The sequence below is a fragment of the Gorilla gorilla genome, chromosome 13 (assembly GCF_029281585.2).
Source record: "Gorilla gorilla gorilla isolate KB3781 chromosome 13, NHGRI_mGorGor1-v2.1_pri, whole genome shotgun sequence".
NCBI classification, from domain to species: Eukaryota; Metazoa; Chordata; class Mammalia; order Primates; family Hominidae; genus Gorilla; species Gorilla gorilla.
Window position 1 is genome coordinate 117,381,656 of NC_073237.2, and position 26,068 is coordinate 117,407,723.

Below are 26,068 nucleotides of genomic sequence, written 5' to 3' on the forward strand. Positions count from 1 at the left end.
AGGACTTACAACTACATGTAAGAATGCACAGTGACACAGTGCTGTTCTATAACTTGTAAATAGATCTAGTCCCTGCAATAGCCTCCCTATTAAAGGAGGAGGGAATTATAAATTCAATGTGGGGAAGAGGTCTCGTAGAGGCGATGATTCTTACATTGCTTCTCCAGGCTAATGAAGGGGAAACCAATTCCAATAAATAAAGGCCCAAAGGTGCAAAATAGCATAATGCCACTCAAGAACTCCACTTGGTTCTGTAGAGCTTAAACATAACATAAGGCACAGCAGGGTAAGAGCTAGTTGGAGAGAGCCAGGGAGAAGATCATGGAAGGTTTTGAGTACTACACTAAAGAATTTGTACTTTATCTTGAAGGCCAGTGAAACATTTTATACAAGTGAGTTATGTAGTCTTGGCATTCTAAGATCAGGGTACAGAATATTTGGGAAGAAGGATAAAAATGAGATCTGGGGGGCAAATGATCAGTGGGATTTTCAGTAATAAACATGCTGAGCATTTTACCATTTTCTTGGGAGTCATCTGCATTTGCATTAGTGAGGAAGGTAAGTCCAGCTAGGTGGAACACATTGGCATTGTTGAGGCCACCACCTGCCCCACAGCCCAGATCACTCTTCTCTAAGAATTGAAATACCTGTCCAGAAAGGCAAAATGTTGAGCCCATTGAGATGTATAAATCACTCCTCTAAAGAACTAAAAGGTACTAATTGTTACATGGTTATCACAAACCAGTGAAATACACAGATGATATTTTTCAAATGATCAAAGACAAAATTTCCCAACTTTGTTTCTAAGTTTGTCCTTTTGTATTTATAAATACATAACTATTCAAAGTTAAATCAAGAACTAAGTCTTAAACAAATAGCTTTGATGAGGAGTTTCTTAGAAACTGATATATAGTGTTTTGTACATAGAATGAATGCTGCAATCAATATAATGCTCCAAATAAATAAATAAATAGGTATGAATGCATGAAGGACTGAATTAACATAGAAATTAATTTTAAGTTGCTTTAAAAGCACAACTTTGTGCATTTTGGTGGGGAGGTCCCTAGGTTCTAAATGGGTGAAGACTTGTTTGGACAGGCTTATTCGTTCTCCGAATATTTTTTAATTTTACAGTTTCTCAGTCCTTCCTTCCTTGTTCAAAGAAATTCAAGCCTCGAAAATAATAGCTGAACATAATAAGATAAATAGGAACTTATGAGAATTGAATGATTTTGAGATTCTTCTGTGCTATGGATTTCAATGAGAGTTAAAAAAAAAAATCCAAATGTTACCTATACAGGTCTTTCCTGTGCTGCTACTAGCTACTATAACTGCTATCAACACCCTACCCTAAACCTCCAAAGTATTCTGATAGTAATTTTTCCTCCATGAATGTAATTGCTACCATGATCATATATTCTTAAAGTGCTTACATTTACATTTGAAAAACAAAAGAGGATTGACCTGTGCTTTGGGAGCTGACATGAGGATGGTTTACCTTCCTAAAAATGAGTATGTTGAGTAGATTACAGAAAAGCAGGCCTAGTCTTCCCTTAGTTCTTCCCCCATATCCTAGCCTGGTGGCCACACTTCATGCAACACTGCAGTGAGACATGCATTACTTAACTCTTTCCAAGGGCTTTTTGGCTCCTCTTTGGACTCCATAAACAGCACTGTCCACTGCTGCTAATGCCACCCAGGAATCCATTCCAGTTGCCATATTAAGAGACACAGTTTGGCCTGGAGAATATGCATCTGCATCAGGAGACAGATGAACCTAAAAGTTCATTTGAAAAAGAAAAGAAAAGATCATTTGTATGAGACAAGACTTTTCAGAAGCAGCTAAAACTTTGGCAGCCTCCTTCATTGAAAAGAAAATTCAATTGTGACTTATAATTTGTGGCTTACCTGGAGCTGGTTACCACATTTTTCTTCAATATTTAACCAGACTGAATCAGACACTAATTCTGCTGTCTGCTCTCCTGTAACGATGTAATAGACCAGAAGTCGGGATGAAGGAACCATGTTCTGTGTTACTGGAATGTTTATACTTTGATAAGACGCATCTGAAAATTTCTCCCTCGTGCCAAAGTGGATAATTTTGCCCTTGGATAAAATCTAAAAATAAACAGCAGCAGCAACAATAAGTAAAAAATAAACAAACAAAAACAAAACCTGTGCTTTAGGATGCAGCCTGGAGCTGGAGCAGAAATTATGTTAAAGAAAAATAAAGTTAGGCTGGGCACAGTGGCTCACACCTGTAATCCTAGCACTTTGGGAGGCCGAGGTGGGCCGATCACTTGAGGCCAGGAGTTCAAGACCAGCCTGGCCAACATAGTGAAACACCATCTCTACTAAAAATACAAAAGTTAGCCAGGCATGGTGGTGCATGACTGTAATCACACCTACTCAGGAGGCTGAGGCATGAGGATTACTGGAGCCCGAGAGGTGAAGGTTGCAGTGAGCTGAGATCATGCCACTGCACTCCAGCCTGTGCAACAGAGCAAGACTCTGTCTCAAAAAAAAAAAAAAAAGACATACCAATTTTGGCTGGGCATGGTGGCTCACACCTGTAATCCCAGAAGTTTGGGAGGCCAAGGCAGGCAGATCACCTGAGGTCAGGAGTTTGAGACCAGCCTGGCCAACATGGTGAAACCCTGGCTCTACTAAAAATAGAAAAATTAGCCAGGCACTGTGGTGGGCATATGTAATCCCAGCTACTCGGAAGGCTGAGGCAGGAGAATTGCTTGAACTTGGGAGGCAGAGGTTGCAGTGAGTCGAAATCATGCCACTGCACTCCAGCTTGGGGGACAGAGAGAGACTCCACCAAAAAGAAAGGAAGGAAGGAAGGAAGGAAGGAAGGAAGGAAGGAAAGAAAGAAAGAAGGGAGGGAGGGAGGGAAAGAAAGAAAGAAAAGAAAGAAAGAAGGAAGGAAGGAAGGAAAGAAGGGAGGGAGGGAAAGAAAGAAAGAAAAGAAAGAAAGAAAGAAGGAAGGAAGGAAAGAAAGAAAGAAAGAAAGGAAGGAAGGAAGAGTGAGTTAACGTTTATGGGCCTACTATGTGCCAGGAACTTTAACATGTATTTAACTCCTTTCATTCTCACAATACATCAATAAGAGGAATATTATTCTCCTCATTTAAGAAACTGAGGCTCAGAAACTAACTAAAAGTCATACTGATTTTAATTCAAAATCACACAACTAGTAAATTAGAGAGCTAAAATCTGAACCCAAAAACTGTTCAAAGTCATCACACTGTCACTAAAACGCCTTTTGTTTCACTGATTAAAAAAAAAATAGATGAATAAGTGGAGTGCATCTTATTTGGGGATTTAAAGCCAGGGTTTAGATTCTAAATTGAAGGTTTAAGATTAAAAAAAAAAATCACGTGAAGCCAAAATGCCCTCAGAAATCCCTTAAATTGTCCTTAGAGACCAGAACTGCATACATGGATTTGGTATCTAGTCCATAAAGAGTTTCCCTTTATCAGTCAATATTTTTCTATGGTCCTCATTACTGTTTTTTCAATTTCTTCCTCAAAAATGTTGAAAAGCCAACAGCATGCACTTGGCCTGGCCGTCGAAATAATTCATTCCATTTCTTTGGTGATTGTCAGGAAGCTCTTAATATTTTCTGTAAGTTTTTTTCTTGGTTTCACCAACAGGCTTCATCGATCCACCTCTGTTTAACATAAATGATGCAACAGGGATGCTGCTGAGCTATGGAATTGGAACAGGCAAGATAGGATTCAATTCTCAGGAGAGGATTTTGCTTCCCCGTTTTTTGACAATAAAATTCACTTATCCGAACTGGGTCTAGGCATGTAATCTTTGGCCATGAAAGAGAACAGAGGCAACATGATTTAATCAGGTTCTCGCTTTGGAATAACTAGGCTCTCTTTGGTAAAAAGTGTTATTAGAACAGGAGTCAGAGTCCTCAGCACAAATCAAAATTTTCCTCTTCCCAACTGAGTAATCATCATAAGTCTTTTAACTTCTCTGTCCCTCAGTTTCCTCATCTGTGAAATGGTCATGAAAATCATACCCTATTTCAAAGGTTTTTTGAGAAACTGATGTTCAAGTTAGATGATGTTCTTGAAAGTGCTTTGGGAATAAAAGTATAAAGGATAATTCTAATGCCTCTCTAGAGGCAAAGGAAAATGTTCCAGGTGGGGAAATAAGATGTAAATCCATCATTATGTACTTACCAAGTAATTATAGTGAGTTATTTTGTCAATATATGGGCTTTTGGGGGTAACAATAATATTCAGATGTTCTCCCACTAGCAAAGCCTTATGGTTATCAGTCCAATCAATATAAAGGTAACTTTGGCTGAGAGATGAGTATGCTATTGCTCGGTAACCTTCCCTGGCCTGATTTTCTTCTGGAAGATCTGGAGCATCAGTTTTGACCTGAAAAGAGAAATTTCAAAAAGACATGTATACTGTGATGTAATGCTTTCTGTAAAACATACCTTTCAAATTATTTTCCTTGCTTTATAAATTTCTAAATTTCACAATAACAAATGCTAAAGGGGAAAAAAACCCTCCATTACTTCAGTGTTTATACAGCTGTGGTGTCAAGCAACTTTACAAAGACTACAGACAAGAATGATGGGATTATGGGCTATGGCGGAAAAGTCTGAAATGAAGAGAGAAAGATGCTCCAGGAATAAATATTGGTGGTCTTCCTGAAATGTCATGGTAAGTTGGGACTTCTCCTCGCATGGAATGATTACAGAGAGATGCCTAAGCATTTAGGAAATGGGGGTAGGAGAAGGGAAGTAGTGGGGAGGTAGCACTAACTCTTGGGGACAGGAGCTATGAACGAACATCTCAGAGACTATCTGGCCCAGTTTCATTGTGAAGTAGAGGCACAGATGGGTGCTTATAAATATGAGGTGGAGAAGAAATGATATCATGGCAGCAATATCTACCCTCAGACAGCAGAAGTGTTATTAGCTCATGCTCTGGAGTCAGGTACACACTGGTTCGCATACCAGTACCACCACTTATTAACTCTGGATAAAATTAGTTAATCAAAAGAGAGGTTAGAAGCCTCCATTTCCTGAGCCACACAATGACAAAGATAATATTCTAACTCATCTTGCTAATTAAATGGTGTTTCATGTATTCTTCATAAAGCTCTCAGCATGATGCCTAGCATTTAGTAAGTGCTCAATAGATGACAGTGAGCATATGCATGCTGCAGTCATTGGCCTATGTTATTATGTTACTATGTAACTATGTTACTATGTTATTGCTCATATTTTATTTGAGATTGGGAACTTAAATAATATTTGCTGCGAGAGAAGACTATTAAGTGGGCTCTAAAGTAGAATGGTTTCTGTAGTTCGAAAAAAGGGAGGCTTCCATATTTTTGACCCTTTTGTGGCCCTTCAGGGGATTAAAACTGAGGGGGGAAAAGAGGATATTCCTAACACTCATGTGCACTGCTATACCTATTCTGAAGCTTCTAGAGTCTGATATGGTCTTAATGGTGTAAGATAAAACAATTAACTCCCAAATAAAAAATTGATACATTTATCTTCCTCAAGGACCATTCAATGGATTAGCAGATTGTCTCTGGGACTAATTTGTCTTGGATGCAAAATTATGGAACTGTTCACTGGACTCATGTGTAAAATCTGCCGCATCTGTTCTGCACACTAGCCAAAACACATAGTCAAGAGTACACATTGTCCTAGAAAATACAACAGGAGAATTCAGCTCACGTTAAACTCCAGCACCGTCACTCCAGATGGGAGATTAAGCACAAACGAAGCTACTCCATCATCAACACGTGTTACACTTTTGCTTGGATCCAAGTCAGATGTCTCTTGGTTTACATCAATTGTTTGTGCATTCAGTGTTACTGGGACCCCTCCTGCCAACTGGTCAAGCGAATCTTTAACCTGCACCTGTTTGTCAAAACAATCCAAATCTATTTCAACAGCTCATCACTTATTTTAAAGCACAACAATTCTGAAATAATTTTCCTTCCTCCCCACCAAAGTATAAATTATTTATGTATTTTTTTCTTAAAATTTTTTTTTCTGAGATAGAGACTTACTATGTTGCCCAGGTTGGAGTGCAGTGGCTATTCACAGGCACAATCGTAGCGCACTGCAACCTTGAACTATTGGCCTCAAGCCATCCTCCCACCTCAGCCTCCCAAGTAGCTGGAACTATTTAGGCATGCTCCACCACACCTGGTTTACTTATGTTTAATTTAGTAAAGAGAAGTGTATTCTCAGCTTATAGAAAGATTTAATTCTATTTAGTTAAATCATTCTTGAATAGATTCTCCCATAAATCAAGCAAACCCAAAACATAAATATCATTCTATTAAGTCAGTCAAGGAGTAGGTGTGATAAGGTCTTCTGTTATCTAACTTCTGTATTTCTTTGATTGGTTTAGGACTGGATAAAGGACAAAATGAAGCAATCGCTTCTGGGAATAAGTCCCTTGAATATGAGAAACAAAAATAGATACACCTTTTTTCCTTTAACATCTACCTCTCACTGCCATATATATATATACACACACAATTCCACACAGATATAGTTTGTTATTTTACTTTTATATAAAATATATTTTAAGCTTATGTTCTATATAATATTGTTATATTTACATATTTTAGTAATATATTATACATTACTGTATATGCAGTATATGATACTTTGTTATATATTATTTTCTATGTATAGTATATATATGTAAGAACCTACAAGCATGTCCAAACCTTGCTTTGGGCTTGGTAAATCCTTTTTTTTCTTAAAAGCCCATGACCCACAGTAAATAATAAATAACACATTTTGATTGTACTTAAGTTGATTTTAAAAAGTAACACATTTTCAAAGAACAAAAAAAAATTTTGCTCTGGATTTCTAAATTAAGGGCAGGGAATAAACATTTCCATTTAATCAACATAATAAAATATATTATTTATAATAAAATATATAATGATAGATAAAAATCTAAAAACCACATGAATGTTTCAATTCTATACTGTCAGCATTTAGAGGAGGAAAAGAAGGTGAAAGAGAGAAAAATGAATGCAGAGGAGTAAGCAAAAAAGACAGAAAAAAAGAGATTCAGGGACGGAAAGAAGCAAAAATGAAAAGAACAGAGAGCAATACAGAGACAAGAGATTGAACAGAGTTATGCACAAAGACAACACAGAGACAGAGGGAAACAAATGAGACACACTGGAGGCAAAAACATAGTGAGAGAAAGGAGTCTGTTTTCAAGGAATGATATTTCCATCTTAAGGCTTTTTAAGAATTTGCCACCAAATAATTTTAAATGTTTGTATTTTTTGAACTAGAGTCTTATGAGATTTTATTTACATATAACTTAATGCTTATTTATTACATATAATTTAATGCTTATTTAGGGATGCCTAATACAAGGCTATCTTGCCCTCACTTTTGAAGTCATTGCCAAGGCTGCAGCTGACCTGCAATTTCCCATCCCTGTCTGTGTCCACCAGGAGGGGCAGGTTTCACAGAATAAGCTCCCTCTGTGACTTCACGGCAACATTCTTACCCTGTTTGCCACCCACATGTTTTCCATGAACAGAACAAGATGATCATATGTAGCAACGTCTACCCCCTCACCCCATCTACCTTGATGGGATATGGAATCCCAGGCTTCAGGAAAAGAGGAGTAGCAACCAAATTCAGTTTGTAGGGAGAGAGGACATATTTGATGCCAGGTATTTCTGCCTCTTCAGAAAATCCACCTAAGGAAATGGCAAGCATCATGTTGACAGTTTTTAGGAGTATCATGATCTGTATGGATATCCATTTCGTCTCTATATGTCTCCACAGACTTATTCATTCACTCACTCCATTCTTGCATTCATTCATTTACCAGTAGTAAGTAGGACATAGGTGTTGCTTCAGAGGGGCACAGCAGAGAAGAGTTTAGACCTCAGGAGTTTCCAAGGCCTTATGCACAAGCTCGTATGTAGAGAAGCCCTTGGAGAAGTAGAGCTACAGGACTGGACTGAGGAAGGATGCCAGGAAGGGACACCACTTTTCATCAGTGGCCTGAGTTTCAGTTGACTGTATTCAAGCGATTGAGGAGAGAGGGAAGGGTCAGGCCAGAAACTGAGCCTTACAGAGGTGGAGGTGGGGCATGGGGGTTGGTGTTCACAGAGCATAGATACATAGACAGAAATCAGAAAAAGGGAGCTTGATATAGAAAGAACCCTGAAGGGGAGTTCGAGACCAGCCGGGCCAACATGGTGAAACCTCATCCCTACTAAAACTAAAAAACGAAAACAAAAAAAGTGCCAGGCATGGTGGTATATGCCTGTAATGTCAGCTACTCAGGAGGCTGAGGCAGGAGAATTGCTTGAACCCAGGAGGCGGAGGTTGCATTGAGCTGAGACTGTACCACTGCACTCCAGTCTGGGCAACAGAGCAAGACTCGGGAGGGGAGGGAGGGAGGAGGGAGGGGAGGGGGAGGGGGAGGGGAGGGGAGGGGAGGGGAGGGAAGGGACATGACCGGACAACTGGCAAGAGCCCAATAATGTTACCCTCCAGGTAAAGATTAAGTTAAACTATTAAGAATAACATTTGAAGCTTTAATATTCCCAAACTCCTTTCCAATATTACATCTGTAATACATTCTATACATATCCTATATTTTAGCCAAACTGGATGATCTGCTGTCCTCAAAGATTAAGCTTCACCATCTACTCTTCTTCATCTGCCCTCTCTCTGGAGGGTTTCTGTTTCACCGTGTCTAGCAACTCTGCCTCAAAACCCTAATTATTTTTCAAGACTGATCATCTTCACAACACTGTTCTTGCTTGCTCAACAATCATCTAGAAGCTCACCTTCCTCTGAATCCTATTGCATTAATATTTCGCTTAGAGCTCATATGGAATTCTTTCTTGCAACAGTTCTTTCTTCACCTGTCTTATACCTGATGCTAATTTGTAAGCCACTTTAATGCTGGCATCATACATCATTAATGTTTGCAAGCTGTCTGTTTGGCAATACTTTAAATATCTCATAGATACTGCTTAAACTGAACTTATTTAAAATAAGTTGAGGAAAAAATAAAAAGAAACATTAAAATAATGTTGGAAACTTTAGGCTTTAGGAAACATTCAGTTTGACTCCATCATTATGTAGACTATAATAATGATAATAGTAATACCTTTTATTTGTATAGTACTTTATCAAATAGTTTTACATACATAATCTTATTTTGGTTTTGATTTTCACCAGGTGAGGACACTAGGGTGCCAAATGGTCAAGGCAGAGAGCCTGCAGAACTACTTTGGACATGAATTGGGTACTGTTTTCCCATTTTTGCAGTAGAAGTGGAGGTAATAGGGACCCAATGGCTTGCCCAATGACTAAAAAGAAGCAGAGCCCTACTGCCTTTTTATAACTATATAAAAGTCTACTTCTTATAATTATATTTAACTATGAAAGAAAATACAATGTGAAATAATTATATAAATTGGAAATTATTTGTATCTTTAATATTCTGTCTAAATATTTTTCAAAAGAAAGTATACACACACACACACACACACACACACACAACACACACACTTACCTGTAGACTCTATGACTGTTACAGCAATATAAAGGTACTTGTTGTTTAAATCTTCTAAACTGTAGTATGACAGTTCTTTCACTGCTGTTTCAGAATCAAATGTGACTTGAGCAATTCCATTTATCAACTTTTTAAAAGGAGAAAAAGGAGGAGTTATTTCAGAGAAGAACTTATAAGGAAAAATTAATAAAATCTGCTTTTACTAGCCTCTGAATTGAAGGTAAATGTCAGAAGAATGGTTTAGTGTCAAAAGTAAAGTAGATAACCGAGTCCACAATTAAGCTCAGGATGTTATTTTCTAATTATTTGTATAGAATTATAGAAGTAGAAGAGTCTTGAACATCACATGGTCCAATAGGTCTTTTTGGTAACAGCTGACAAACACGCCTTCTTCCAATTCCTGCGTCATCATTCATCTTTCTAGGCCTCTCAGCGTACTTCCGCCCTTTACTGAGAGTTTGTTGGTTTTTATAATATTTAATTTGTACTTCACTGCTTACAAATTTAAATACTAATTTTAAAACACACAATGAGTAAAGGGATGTGGGGTTAAGTCATATTATATTATTTAATTATTAACACAACAGTAAAATAAACTTTGCCTTATTTTTTCTTATAAAATTGAGTGACTTGAGGGCAGGCATTTTTGTCTTATTTAGCTTTAAATCCCAGTGTCTAGCATAGAATTTTGCATTTTAAAAATGCATTTAATTTACATCTTGAATTAATAAGATTGTAGAGGATAAATGATTGATGATGCAAACCAAATGAATATGCAAAAGTGAGCAAAAATGACATGAACTCATATCATCTGTGGTATAATGTAAAGAACGCTGAATAAGGGAAAGGGAACCAGAGCCCTAATCTCAGTTCAGCAATCATTAGCCCTAAACTATGGACAAATAACTTCATGAATATTTCCTTGCAAGAAACTATGCTGTCTCTGAGCATATAAGGGAAATGATTCAGACTCACAAATAGTTTAATATTGAAAATGATAGATAAGTAAACAAGCCATTCCAATAAAGAAGGGTTTCTCAACCCCTCAGCATTATTGACATTTTGAACAGGATAATTCTTTGTTGTAGGGGCCTGCTCTGTGCATGGTAGGAATTTAGCAGTATCCCTGGCCTCTCCCTAGTAAATACCAGTAGCAACCACAAATGTCTCTGGACATTGCCAAATGTCTCCTTGGGGATAAAAAATCACCCCTAGTTGAGAACCACTGCAATGAAATGTGAAGAATGTGTTAAGAAAAGAGGCTATACAGCCAGCCGGGGCAGCTAACCTAGTGTAGAAGAGTCAGGGGAGGCTTCCCAGAGAAAGGCTGTCAATGTTGAAACTTAAAGAATGAGAAGGAATTAGCCAGGCAAAGAAGGGGCAGGAGGTGACAATGGGAAAGAGCATTTTCAAGCAGAATAAATGATATTGTAAAGACCTGGAGGCAAGAGAGACTTTGGTCAGTTAGAGAAATTGGAGTGATTAATACAAAGGGGAGGGAGGGAGGAAAGGGCATGAGATCAGCTGGCAAGGGAGGCTGATGCCAAGGAAAATGAACTTTACCCTAAAGGCAAAGGGAAGCCAATGGAGGATTTTAAGTTTCAACCTATCTAAAATGGGGGATTGGACTAGAAGGTTTTTAAGTAACTTCTCATCTCTCACCTCTGGATGCATCTGTAGGTGTGAGTGACTGTGTCTTAACATCTTACCATTGTGTTTTGCATTGCTGTTTGCATCATTTCTTTTTGATCATCTTTTAAGTCTTCTCTTATTCCAAATGTGATATAAACGTCAGCCTCAGTGACTACTTTATTATAAAAATATCTGTCAGACAATAGCATAAAACTGTTTTACTAACATGGTTACAATAACAGGATTCAGATAAAATGTAACAATGTGAAATTACGTAAAGCACTTGAGGCACTTTAAAGTGTCTTTCATCCTAAGCAAAAAGAACAAAGCTGGAGGCATCATGCTACCTGACTTCAAACTATACTACAAGGCTACAGTAAACAAAACAGCATGCTACTGGTACCAAAACAGATATATAGACCAATGGGACAGAACACAGGCCTCAGAAATAACACCACACATCTACAACCATCTGATCTTTGACAAACCTGACAAAAACAAGAAATGGGGAAAGGATTCCCAATTTAATAAATGGTGATGGGAAAACTGGCTAGCCATATATAGAAAGCTGAAACTGGATCCCTTCCTTATACCTTATACAAAAATTAATTCAAGATGGATTAAAGACTTACATGTTAGACCTAAAACCATAAAAACACTAGAAGAAAACCTAGGCAATACCATTCAGGACATAGGCATGGGCAAGGATTTCATGACTAAAATACCAAAAGCAATGGCAACAAAAGCCAAAATTGACAAATGGGATCTAACTAAACTAAAGAGCTTCTGCACAGTAAAAGAAACTACCATCAGAGTGAACAGGCAACCCACAGAATGGAGAAAATTTTTGCAATGTACCCATCTGACAAAGGGCTAATATCCAGAATCTACAAAGAACTTAAACAAATTTACAAGAAAAAAACAAACAACCCCATCAAAAAGTGGGCAAAGGATATGAACAGATACTTCTCAAAAGAAGACATTTATGCAGCTAACAGACACACGAAAAAATGCTCATCATCACTGGTCATCAGAGAAATGCAAATCAAAACCACAATGAGATACCATCTCACACCATTTAGAATGGTGATCATTAAAAAGTCAGGAAACAACAGATGCTGGAGAGGATGTGGAGAAATAGGAACGCTTTTACACTGTTGGTGGGAGTGTAAACTAGTTCAACCTTTGTGGAAGACAGTGTGGCAATTCCTCAAGGATCTAGAACTAGAAATACAATTTGACCCAGTGATTCCATTACTGGGTATATACCCAAAGGATTATAAATCATGCTGCTATAAAGACACATGCACACGTATGTTTACTGCAGCACTATTCACACTAGCAAAGACTTGGAACCCACCTAAATGTCCATCAATGATAGACTGGATTAAGAAAATGTGGCACATATACACCATGGAATACTATGCAGGCATAAAAAAGGATGAGTTCATGTCCTTTGCAGGGACATGGATGAAGCTGGAAACCATCATTCTGAGCGAACTACCACAAGGACAGAAAACCAAACGCCACATGTTCTCACTCACAGGTGGGAACTGAACAATGAAAACACTTGGACACAGTGCGGGGAACATCACACCCTGGGGCCTGTCATCGGGTGGGGGACAGGGGAGGGATAGCATTAGGAGAAATACCTAATGTGTGATGAGTTAATAGGTGCAGCAAACCAACATGGCACATGTATACCTATGTAACAAACCTGCAGGTTGTGTACATGTAGCCTAGAACTTAAAGTATAATAATAATAAATAAAGTGTCCTTCATGCACTATTACATTTCATCCTCATAAAGCCACATTAATAAAGCTATGTGCTAGATGAAAAAAATTGATCTTGGGGAGATCACAAGACTTAGAATTAGGGCCCTCTCCTATATGCCAAATTACTTCCTTGATAATTTTGATATCAGCTACTCTCTGTTTTCTTTTATGTTTTTAAAAGGTACATGTCCAATCTCACTGTTATATGAGATCTATTCTTCATAAAAAATTTAAACTGCATGTTTCCTTTTTTAGTTTAGAATTAAAGTAAGAATAAAGTAAACTTTCTACCCAGCAAATAATACTGTAGCAAGAGCTAACTTTCCTTATTTATGGTTTGAATAAATAGTCCCCATTATAGGAGGTCAGTTTCTATAATTTTCTCTCAAGTGAGCCTTTTATGCTGGTTTAGACCAAGTAATAAACACTCTATTTTCCAAATCAATGCTAATAAGAGAGCTAGCATAGGGTAATGTTTGAGGCATGGACTCTGGAACCAGACAGGCTGTGCAACTTACTAGCTGTATGATTTTGAGCAAATTATTAAACATTTATGTACCTCAGTTTTTCCACTTGTAACATGGGAATAGTAACAATATCAACGCATAGAGTTGTTGTAAAGATTAAATGTGCTAATATATGCTGAGTACTTAGAAGAGTACCCCACACATATAGTTATATAGATTGGTATAACTACATTATATTTTACTTTAAAATGACCTAAGCTTTTGTGATAGGTTGCTTGCAAAACTAACCCCCAATTCTCTACCTCCCCATGTATCAACGACCTTTGCACAGTTCCTTGTGTCCACAAAGTGTGGGAGGGGTCTATTTCCTCTGGGCTGACCTTGTAACTTGCTTTGGACAAAAGAATGTGTGGAAGTGATGGTGTGCCAGCACCAAGCCTAGGCTCAGGGGGACTTTCATGCTTCCATTCCCTCTTTGAGTGTTGCTGCTGCTACAAGCTAGCCTGCTGGATGATGAGAGGCACACACACTTTTAGCCCCATCCAACTGCCAGACATATGGACAGGACCTTCCTAGACCAGCCAGCAACCAGCTGACCTACCAACTGGCTGCAGCTACATGGGTGAGCCCAGCTGACACCAGCCTGGCCCAGATCAGCAGAACTTCCCAGCTGACTCATAAATGGTGGGAGTTTCAAGGCAGTGGGTTTTGAAGTAGTTATGCAGCATTAGCTGGCTGATTAAGTCATTAAAAAAAGATAGGAAGTGAATCCTTCATATCTCAGTCCCAATATTCTAAGTCACCCTAGTTTCTAAACACATACACCAAACTTAGATCTTTGGCACTTTTCTTTGTTTTTGCTGTTGAATAGCCAACAAAGCTAAACTCAGAATCAGCTAAAATCAGAATAAGCAAATAAACTACCAGCATGATGTCTCCTTTATCAATTAGTCCCCAAATCATGGCACACTTTGATAATAAATCACAGATCTCACTTTGGGCAACTATCATCAACCAGAGTTGAGTTAATTTGAAAAATAAAAATAAAACAACAAAAAAACAAATGTTCTTACCTTGCTTTTATAGTAATTTCAAAATTCTTAAAGTTCTTGTAACCAATGAAATTATATTCTGGTTCGATTGAGACAGAAAAATGTGGCAAGACTGAAAATAAAAACAAACAGGTAATATTACCATTTTGATTAGAGCAGACTTTAAAGCCTAGCAAACAGCTAGACTTTCTGGTATAGTTGGACAAGCTGTAACATCAACACAACATCCACCTTATTATCATAATCATTATCGTCATCATCATCATCACCAACAACAATCTCTGCAGAACCTTCCCACTCCACCAATCAGAGGTCAATCCAGAAGCACTTTGCCTATATTTTGATTACAGCATTTATTATAGGCAATAGGTTATTTCTTCCATTAGAGTATAGGTTCCTTGAAAACAAAAAAACTTTTCAATTGTGACATAACACAATGAAATTTGCATTTCAAGATTATTTTGGCTAATACCAAGCAAGATAGCTTGGAAGCAGAGACATCAGTTAGGAGGCTTTTGCTGTAGTCCAGGAGGGAGACTGCTGATGAATTGATGAGAGTGGCTACAGACAGTAAGAGGTGGGTGGATTCTAGATATACAGAGAAAATACAAAAACACTTAGAAGAAGAGAGATGGGTTAGGATTATATGTTACAGAGAGCCTGTAATCTTTAAGGTTGAGTTTCATCATAACGAATTTGTTTTGTCACTGTTTTTCTTGTTAATTGTTAAAATTTGTGTCAGTATTCTTCTCCATGTCATTATGAATCTCTTGAGGGAATAAAAAATGGCTTCAAGCAGAAGAAAGTTAAATTTGATAGCAGAGCACACAGAAATGCTAGTACACTACTATAAGAAATGAAAGATTAAACTGTTTACGTTACTTGTTAGTCTATTAATATAATTTATTTCAAAATAAGAATATCTTAAATATTCAAATTAATATATTAGGAATTTAGGAGCCAGAAAATAGTGTTGGACTAGGGGTAAGGAAACCTAATTGTTGTTTTTGTTTTGTCACTAATTGGTTTTAAGACTCAAGTAAATCATTTATTGGTTTTACTGGGTTCCACTCACCTCATCTATGACTATTTAAGTTTCTCCTAATAATAATCACAATTCTAGAAAGGATCTTTACTAGTCAAGCTCTTCAGGGGACTAGATCTCTTCCAGCTCTCTGATGGGGAACACAAGTACACAGAGGTTGTTCTGCTTGATCAGGGTTAAAGGCATGCTGGAACTAGAATCTAGGCATTCAACTACTACTCCTCCCTCCAACCTCTAGCCAGTACTTCTAGCCATACGTGCAGGCTGCCTCATCTTCATCTGGGAATAATTTTGCATTAACTACATTATTAAAAAGAATTATTGCAAAACACTAACTTTTTATAGAAAAACTTTTAATTGGCTGGGTGCGGTGGCTCATGCCTGTAATCCCAGCACTTTGGGAGGCCGAGGTGGGTGGATCACGAGGTCAGGAGTTCAAGACCAGCCTGGCCAAGATGGTGACACCCTGTCTCTACTAAAAATACAAAAATTAGCCGGCTATGGTGGTTGGTGCCTGTAATCCCAGCGACTCGGGATGCTGAGGCAGAGAATTGCTTGAACCCAGGAGGCGGAGGTTGCAGTGAGCTGAGATTGTGCCACTGCACTCCAGCCTGGGCAACAGAGCGAGACTCCATCTCAAAAACAAAAAACAAAAAACAAAGAAAAACTTTTACTTGTCAGAAATTACCATATTCTTTAACTTCAAAATATGCGGTTCCAGTTGTTGAAAAGTCCTCTTTATATTTAGCCTTGATCGTCCACATACCATATCTGTGGAAGCAAAATATTTAAAATTATAGATGTCATCAAATATTTTTAATTCACTCAGAGGAGATCTAATAAATTCCTGTTTTAAAGAGGGAAGAATACACAAAGATATATAAAACCTAAGTAATATATTTTATTTGTGACTGATTTTTAAGCAATAAATAATTGAGCATTTTTAGGATAATAGATAATAGATATTGTTTAGTAACCAGTTTTTCATATATTGTATTATTTTTCCTGGTATTTTATCTTAATACAGTCATTAGTTTTGATTTGAAGAACTTATTATTTCTGAGAATTTATTTAATCTTGGAGCCTAATTATGCTAACATAATACTAAAATCCAAAATACAGTACAAAATCCATAATAATGTCTCTAGAAACATATAATACAAGACAAGCTTACATAGATGATAAAATTTACACCTCACAAAAATGAATTTATGGTTGGAAACAAAGCATGGTTTTTAAAAGATGAAAATGACCTGGCTTTAATTAATAATCTTTATTCAAAAATATATACTAGGCCAGGTATAGTGGCTCATGCCTATAATCTCAGCACTTTGGGAGGCCAAGGCAGGAGGATCGCTTGAGCCCAGGAGTTCGAGACCAGCCCAGGCAACATGATGAAACCCCATCTCTACAAAAAAATACAAAAATTAGTCTGGTGTGGTGGTACATGCTTGTAGTCCCAGCTACTTAGGAGGCTGAGGTGGGAGAATTGCTTGAGCCCGGGAGATCAAGGCTGTGGTGAGCTGAGATCACACCACTGCACTCCAGCCTGGGTGACAGAGTGAGACTCTGTTTCAAAAAAAACTATGTGTGTGTGTGTATGTATGTATGTATATATGTGTGTATACACACATATATATACACACACACACATATATATACTGAGCCTACCTTGCAGATTGGCTATGAAGTCCACAAATGTTAACAGTATTATAATAATGATTATTACCATCATCATCAATTCAATGAATATTTATCAAGGGCCTATTATGTTGAACTGCTGGTGTGCAATACAGACAAGGCCCACCTTAAAGAGTTTATAAGCTAGTGGGGAATAAAAATGCCAGCAAGCAAGTAAAGAAATGATTATGACATTGAGATAAGTGTCATGAAGAAAATAAACAAGATGCTGAGATAGGGAATAAAACAAAGCAAGAGATTACATTACGTCATGCATCCAGGAATAGCCTTTTTGTAGCAGCGTCTACTCTGGGTCATAACAATGAAAAGAAGCCAGGCTTATGAAGAGCCAGGTGAAGCCCATTCCAAGTAGAGGGGATGACATGTGCAAAGGCATGGAGGTAGGAAAGCACTGGACATGCCAGACCATGGCTGGCACATAATTTGCCATGGGGCAAGTGGCACAAGATGAAGTTGGAGAAATGATAGCAGTAATAAAATAATAGGTTTAATTCTGCACTATGGAACATGTAGTATTTTCAAGAATGTACACAATTTTTAAATTATCCAAGTTATTTAAAACCTCCAAATTCAATTTAAATTTTTAGAAAAATTTCAGTCAGTGAATTAACTGAGGGCAGAGGGAAAATGACCATAAAAAGATGTTGCTCTAAAATTCTAGTGCAGCCATGTATAGATGCACTTGTCTTATTCATTCTGCTCTATTATAAATTTCTTTCTTTCTTTTCTTCCTTCCTCCCTCCCCTCCCTCTTTCTTTGCTTCCTACCTTCCTTCCTTCTTCTTTCTATCTTAGTTGGAGTTTTGCTCTTGTTGCCCAACATGGAGTGCAGTGGCATGATCTTGGCTCACTTTAACCCTCACCTCCCAGATTCAAGCGATTCTCCTGCCTCAGCCTCCCAAGTAGCTGGGATTACAGGTGCCTGCCACCATGCCTGGCTTTTTTTATATTTTTGGTAGAGATGGGGTTTCACCATGTTGGCCAGGCTGGTCTCAAATTCCTGACCGCAGGTGATCCACCCACGTTGGCCTCCCAAAGGGTTGGGATTACAGGCATGAGCCACTGCACCTGGCCTATTACAAATTTCTTGAAAGCAGGGACTGTGGATTATTTATTTTGTATCTCTCCCTCCTATTGTGATTTGCACATACCAAGAATGTGTTCATTGAATATTTATTACATTGAACCCTGTTTAAACTTTTTCTTAAATCCTTTCATGTGAGGCCAAATAATAGATATAGCTCTGAGAACTCCTTCCCTCTTGGACTTTGCCTTCTGGTAGTTTATCCAGGCAAAAACTACACACGACCATATTTTATAGCAACCAGAGCAAGGAACAAGACCACACCAGCCTTTTAAACTGACAATCTATTAGATACTTTGAGGGGTAGGAGTTGATGGTTTTTATGACAAAAAAACCTGGGTACTATTTTTTCCTCTTCCCAATTTTTATTTCTATATGTAAAAAGAATGGCTGAGAAGTATTGGAAATTTTTTGCCAAGAACAGAGCTTAAGTTCTCGCTAGACTTCAAAAGATTTTGCATATCCACCTATGTGACACCCTTTGTTAACACTAGGTGGCCCCCTTTAACTGGTTACCTGCTTCTTCACCAAAAGTTCCGTATGTGGTTTTATTAACAATTATTTTTACATACCTAGGATTAGACGGAATCTTGAAGTCAGGAAAAGAGATAATTCCAATATGATCAATTTCTTCTACCATGTCAACTTCTGATCCTTCAGGATCCTGTAAATAAAAACAAACACCCTCAAAGGCCAGAAACTACATTTTAAAAAATTTAACTGATTATACAATCTTTGATGTACAAAATATTTATAGATCAAATATTTGAAGACAAATACCCATGTCTTCAAATTAAATATGAAGGATGAAGATCAGTTAAATGTTATAGAAGGGAAATATGGTTCATTTCAGCCACTTCCCTTCTTCTTTTTCCAATCTTCCCCATCTCTCCTCATTATCTTGAAGAGACTCAACTCTCTGTTGTACATCTAAAAGATGAAGTGTAACAACATGTAAAAACAACAACAAGCAAACGAACAAACAAACAATGATGTTTTTGGTAAACTAAATGTGAATTTGGTTGGCTTTATAAATACCAGAATCTAATTTTTATATATGTTCATTTAAAGCTTTCAAAAGCAAATATTCTATAAATTATATTTTTTAGCCAGATGTTTTATAAATGTATAGTATGGGCATTTTTCAGCTTGGTAAAACTCTCAAATGGTTAAACAAACTTGATAGTTCTCGTAAAGCTTCCCCATAAACTTAATTTTGTGTTTGGGTTAGCAAATAATTGAAATGAGGTTTTGACTTTCTTTGGACTACACATGGGGGTCCAATTCAGCCTTAACTCAACACATAAACATAGCAGGCAACATAAGTGAGGCCCCTATCTGTACAAAAAACTTTTTTGAGACAGGGATCTTGCTCTGTGATCCAGGCTGGAGTGCAGTGGTGTGATCATAGCTCACTGCAGCTTTGAACTCACAGGCTCAAGCAATCCTCCCACCTCAGCCTCCCAAGTAGCCGGGACCACAGGCACATGCCACCATGCCCAGCTATTTTTTTTTTAAATTTTTAGTAGAGATGAGGTCTCTCTAGGTTGCCCAGGCTGGTCTCAATCTCCTGAGCTCAAGCAATCCTCCCATTTTAGCCTCCCAAAGTGCTGGGATTACAATTACAGGCATGAGTCACTGTGACCAGCCTACAAAAAATGTTTAAAGAGTTAGCAGGGTGTGGTGATGGGTGCCTGTAGTCCTAGCTACTCAGGAAGCTGAGGTGAGAGGATGGCTTGAGCCCAGGAGTTTGAGGCTACAGTGAGCTATGATCACACCACTGCACTCCAGCCTTGGTGACAGAGCAAGACCCTGTCAAAAACAAACAAACACAAACAAACAAACAAACAAAAAACCCAAAGCAAAAAATCTCAGCACCATTTACCATGACTGAAATTCACAGTTGGATTTTAGAGGTTTTATTTCTTAATTAATTGTAAAACTTATAGAAGCCTATTTTGAACAAGAATTATACTTGTAGCTGAGTATTTTTATGGCTCTTCTTCATCGCACTATCCATTGTGCACAATTCTTCTAAGATCATCTTTCTCAGGTACTATTTTGAGGATACTTCCTCTATATTAACTCCTTAAGGCTCTGGGATCAGCTTCCTCAATCTTTTCTTCCTGGGGCAGCTCTTACAAGAGATGACTGACATTCATTTTTCTGCAGGTTATGCCATGATTCTGCATCACTTAAGTTTAACCATGAAGACGTTGGATAAAGAGCATACATCCACACCCCTATTATTCCCTGATAGAAAAAGGGCATTTGAGCTGACATTGCTCCCCTTAGTTCTCTTTCAGACATTCTATCAGTCAATCAGTTTATTTACTAGCTTCATTTTTTTAAATTTCTTCTTGCCCCCATAGCTTAACTCACACTGTTTCTTACATGGATGGTCTTCACTATTTTTAAATAATTTATGTCAATTCCTTTCATTAACACCCAACTCAGGGTTCCCTTTAACTACTCCGTTCCAGAGAAGGATGTGTATCACCCCCACTCTCACCTCTCATTGGTCTTCCCTCTGAGCTCATGGTATTTGTCCTACTGTATAATTTATTTGTTTAATATTTTAGTATGGTTTTGTTCTGTAGTATCTATGCTTTTGCACCTGCATTCTGATAAGTTTTTATTTTTATTTTTTGGTTTTTTTTTGAGTAGCAGAAAAAGTGCTGCAGCCTATATTGAAGGACCATTAGTAGTATACCTACTGTTAATAACTGAGCAGTTATAACTAGTTGTATTATTTTATTTCCTCACAAAAGTGTTTGAGGTATGTGACACAAATTAGATGAGATCATGGGAGTTCAATGCACAGCGTCTGTTACATATGTCATGTCTGATAAATGGTGAATTACTGCCAATCTTTAACTCATGATTTAGCAAGATTTTTTGTGTTAGTATAATAGTTATTAAACTCTAAGTTCCTTAAGAGTAAGTACCATTAAATATAGTTCTTTTGCATATAATAAATACATAATAGATATATCCATTATGTATATCTTATAGTTAAATGGGTATTCAGTCAATTCTTAGTGATTGGTGGGTGGTTTTTTGTTTTTTGGTTTTTTTTTTTTTTTTTTTTAGATTTTCTTTTTTGAGATGGAGTCTCACACTGTCACCAGGCTGGAGTGCAGTGGCACAATCTCGGCTCACTGCAAGCTCTGCCTCCCGGGTTCAAGCAATTCCCCCACCTCAGCCTCCCGAGTAGCTGGGACTACAGACGCCCGCCACTGCACCAGCTAATGTTTTGTATTTTAGTAGAGATGAGGTTTCACTATGTTGGCCAGGTTAGTCTCGATCTCCTGACCTTGTGATCCACCTGCCTCGGCCTCCCAAAGTGCTGGGATTACAGGTGCGAGCCACCACGCCCGGCCAGTGGGTGTTCTTTAAAAAATAAATCAGCAAGATTGTACTTAAATGGTTCAGCTCAAAATCCTTCAAGTTATTGAAATTTAATTTGTATGAGTCTTTCACATACGTGTATTACAGAGGTATAGATCTATGATTCTATACTCATTGCAGATGTTCAATAACCATTTATGGAACATTGAATGATTTAGTGTAGTGTGAGGACAGGGTTATGAAATGAGATTCTTGTCCTGAAAAATGAATTAAAGTATTATTTAAATAAATAAAATACTTACTATGAAAGTTAAGACAGTTTCTCTTTTGGCTGGCTTCAAGTCATCATTCAACGAATAAACTCTAACTTTTACTGTAAGAATAATTGATATAATCAAAAACTCTGCTAAAAACAAGGATATTTTGATTTTTTAAAACAACCATCTTTAAAAGAGATGAATCTTACTTTAAAAAACTCAATACACAAAAGTCCATATTTGAAAAAAACAAAAATTAGTTTGCAGACATATACATTACTAAAGATTCTCTTATTTAAGAGAATCCTCAAGGATTCCTTTAAAGAACTATTTCTCTTAGTGGATTTAAAGTACAGTTCACTTTCTTAAAATACATTTACCTACAATGTTTTGAGAAAACATTCACAGTATGAAATTAATTACATCTGTAATTAGGCCATTATTTATTAAGAATTTCATAGTAGCAAAATAGTGACGTCACCATATGGTTATAGAGGAGCATAATATATTGTCTCAGAGTTGAAGATCTTAATGGAAAATTGGGAGCTTGATTCAGACATACACTCTTCCACTTATGAAAACCCACAAGGCTCCAAATTAGCTCTTATTGCAAAAGGCAGCTTTGGATTATACGGTTTTGTTCTATTTATTGAGCCAGATCCTACACTTGTTCACTCATTGTTAAAAGAGCAATGGCAGGGGCTCAATAACTGTTAGTTCTCTTCCATTTCTTTCTGTCAGTTAATAGATCCCTACTTTTTAAACAAAAGCATCTGTTTCGCTTTTAACTCACAGCTGTCTGAGACTCGGTGATCTAATTCTTTCCAATGACAAACTTAATTTCTCTAGGGTGTTGCTGATGCTCAAATCATTTCATGGCCAAAACTTTACCCACAAAATAAAATAGAACTGGCACCATAAACCCAGTATCTTTTAAAAGATCAGTATTATGCAGAGCTCTATATAAGAAGCCACATTAACACTGGTTTTACTAAGTTCACAAGATAAAAACAATGTGCTCAGTAAATGCCCCACTTCTCTGCTCTCTCCTTCCCCTCACACCTGTCTCCCACCACAAATCCTATCTCCTGCTTTTTGGACACACCCAGTCTAGGCCTGAGTATCACTGGGAAGCTGCCCAAGTCAGAAAGTCACAAAAGTTAAGAGCACAGGCCCTGGAATTAAACACTTTGGTTTCACTCCTGCCTCTGCCACTTTCTAGTATGACCCTGAGCAGGATACTTAATCCCTCTAAACCTTAGTTAACTCACTTGTAAAACAGGAATACTAGTGTGTGCTCATAGTGTCCTTGTGAGAATTAAATAATGCAAAGCTTTTGCATAGCCTGACACATACTAAGTAATCAATAAATGTTTATTTTATTATTATTTCTGTTACTACTATTTGGCTAGTTTTTAACCCAGTTTGTGTTTAGGTTAGAAAATTAATCTTGTCTTCACAGCGATGGTACATTGGAGGCAAGATCTATACAATTTTTTGTATAAAAGATATGGCTTATTGGCCGGGTGCAGTGGCTTACACCTGGAATCCCAGCACTTTGGGAGGCCGAGGTAAGTGGATCACCTGAGGCCAAGGGTTCAAGCCCAGCCTGGCCAACATGGTGAAATCCCATCTCTACTAAATATACAAAATTAGCCAGGCATGGTGGCACGCGCCTGAATCCCACTTACTTGGGATGCTGAGGCTGGAGAATCGCTTGAACCTGGGAGGCGGAGATTGCAATGAGACAAGACTGCACCACTGCCCTCCAGCCTGGGTGACAGAGCGAGACACTCACTAAATAAAAATAAAAATAAAAGATGTGGTTTATTAATTTAAAAAAAGTTTGAATGCCAGGCTGGAGTGCAGTGGCGCAATCTCGGTTCACTGCAAACTCCACCTCCTGGGTTCATGCCATTCTCCTGCCTCAGCCTCCCGAGTAGCTGGGACTACAGGTGCCCACCACCATGCCTGGCTAATTTTTTGTATTAGCTCACATCCCGTGTGAGCCAGGATGGTCTCGATCTCCTGACCTTGTGATCCGCCTGCCTCGGCCTCCCAAAGTGCTGGGATTACAGGCATGAGCCACCGCGCCCGGCCTTGAATGCCTTCTAATGTGCCAGTCATTATGCTAGGTACTGAGATACAGTAGTGAAACAAATCAGACATGGACATCTTTTAATGGTGTGGAGGAAAGAGGCAAACACAATTATATGTAAAATTCTAGGGTGTCAAGTGCCACAAAGGATATTTGCCTGGCCTTACGAGCATGTAGAAGAGGGAGATTTGAAGAGGTCAGGGAAATCAGGGAAAGCTGCCTTTAGAAGGGTCTGTGATGACACGTGAGGGTGAAGTAGGAGTTAACAAGGCAAAGGAGGGGCAAGAATGTACCATGTAGAGGCAACAGCATGTTACACAGGCCTTAATATGGATGGGGAAACAGTGTGAGAAAGCATCTGAAAGGAGGTCAGTTTGGCTTGGGTCTATAGAGGGTGGGGCCGTAGTAGGTGATGAAGCTGGGGAAGAAGGCAGGACACAGGCTTTATGAAATTGAAGGATTTTGGGCAATATTCTAAAGTCATTTATCCAGTAAAGCCTTGAAGCCTTTATTCTAAAGATGCTTACACTAAAAATCCCTCAAGAATCTTCAGATTAAATGTGTTGATCAGGACATTATAGCTATAAATAACAAGACGATTAAAAAATACTTTTAAGTAATTATTTTTCTTTTCTGTAAATATGGCTTTGTGCTATTCCATAGATAATAATGGAAAACACTTTCCTAGTGCTTACTGTATGCTTGGCTCTATCTTAAGTGCTTTACACATACGAATTCAGTTAATTCTCACAACTCTATGAGGTAAGTTGTATTATTATCTCTATTTTACAAGTGAGGAAAGTGGGAGTCTGAGAGGCTGAGTGATTCACACAGGGTCATACAGCTCACAGCAGCTCAAGCTGTGACTTGAACCCAGACAATCTGACTCCAGAGTCTGCTTTTAACCAATTTACTTCACTATCTCGCAGAAATGGGCCAATATTTATAGCAAACTTCTCTCATTTTCCTCTACGATAAGAATGGATGAGGATATTACATCATCTTTTTTTTTTCTCTTTTTTTTTTTTTTTTTTTGAGACAGTCTTGCTCTGTTGCCCAGGCTGGAGTGCAGTGGCGTGATCTCACTGCAACCTCTGCCTGCCATGTTCAAGCAATTCTCATGCCTCAGCCTCCCGAGTAGCTGGAATTACAGGCGTGCACCACCACACCCAGCTAATTTTTGTATTTTTAGTGGAAACAGGGTTTCACCATGTTGGTCAGGCTGGTCTCAAACTCCTGACCTCAAGTGATCCACCCGCCTGGGCTTCCCAAAGTACTGGGATTACAGGCATGAGCCACTGTGCCTGGCCAGATATTACATCATCTTACAGTAAAGTCCTGATAGAGAAATAATACATGAAGCCTTTTTTTTTTTTTTTTTTCTGAGACGAAGTCTCACTCTTTCGCCCAGGCTGGAGTGCAGTGGCTTGATCTCAGCTCACTGCAACCTCTGCCACCTGGGTTCAAGCGATTCTCCTGCCTCAGCCTCCAGAGTAGCTGGGATTACAGGCGCCTGCCACAGTGCCTGGCTAATTTTTGTAGTTTTAGTAGAGACAGGGTTTCACCATCTTGGCCAGGCTGGTCTTAAACTCCTGACCTTGTGATCCCCCCACCTCGGACTCCCAAAGTGCTGGGATTACAGGCATGAGACATGAAGCCATTCTTAAGGAAAGCCTTGATAACCGAGGAAGGTCCCAGCCTCTGGATATTACACTGCTTACTGGACAAAGACTGATGACCCTTAGTTGTGGGACGTGTCAACAGGATCCAAGCGAAAAAGAATCCTTCATTGTAGGAGGAGGACAAGAGAGATGATATGCTTGTTTCTAGGTATGATTATGTCTAAAAGGACCCAACCTTTGTGGGCAGAGACTATTTCCTTGTATAAAAAGTTGTCTCTTGGAGAAAAAAGATGCTATTATTCTGGCGATTGTATTCTGGCCAAGTAGATAGCAATATCTCCACCCCCTTTAGGCTTTTCCTTTCTGAGCTGATCATAACAAATGCTCCTGCTGAAATGGTAA

At 38.3% G+C, this 26,068-nt stretch overlaps 1 protein-coding gene across 6 annotated transcripts in view; it reads right to left on the bottom strand.

Annotated features, from left to right (window-relative positions):
* Positions 1 to 26,068, bottom strand: part of C5 (complement C5) — a 122,052-nt gene that overhangs the window by 63,181 nt on the left and 32,803 nt on the right. For 5 of the 6 annotated variants that reach the window (XM_055351822.2, XM_063697008.1, XM_055351823.2 and 2 more), the window contains 12 exons: positions 21,992 to 22,062; positions 18,911 to 19,002; positions 16,243 to 16,325; positions 14,531 to 14,621; positions 11,291 to 11,405; positions 9,582 to 9,708; positions 7,628 to 7,743; positions 5,732 to 5,917; positions 4,206 to 4,409; positions 1,909 to 2,118; positions 1,628 to 1,777; positions 518 to 647 (listed from right to left, as the gene is read on the bottom strand). In XM_055351822.2, coding sequence (XP_055207797.2) covers positions 518 to 647; positions 1,628 to 1,777; positions 1,909 to 2,118; positions 4,206 to 4,409; positions 5,732 to 5,917; positions 7,628 to 7,743; positions 9,582 to 9,708; positions 11,291 to 11,405; positions 14,531 to 14,621; positions 16,243 to 16,325; positions 18,911 to 19,002; positions 21,992 to 22,062 — 1,575 coding nt within the window. Of the gene's footprint in view, positions 1 to 517; positions 648 to 1,627; positions 1,778 to 1,908; positions 2,119 to 4,205; positions 4,410 to 5,731; positions 5,918 to 7,627; positions 7,744 to 9,581; positions 9,709 to 11,243; positions 11,408 to 14,530; positions 14,622 to 16,242; positions 16,326 to 18,910; positions 19,003 to 21,991; positions 22,063 to 26,068 lie in introns of those variants that run through there. The other variant, XM_063697009.1, reaches the window with a different exon arrangement.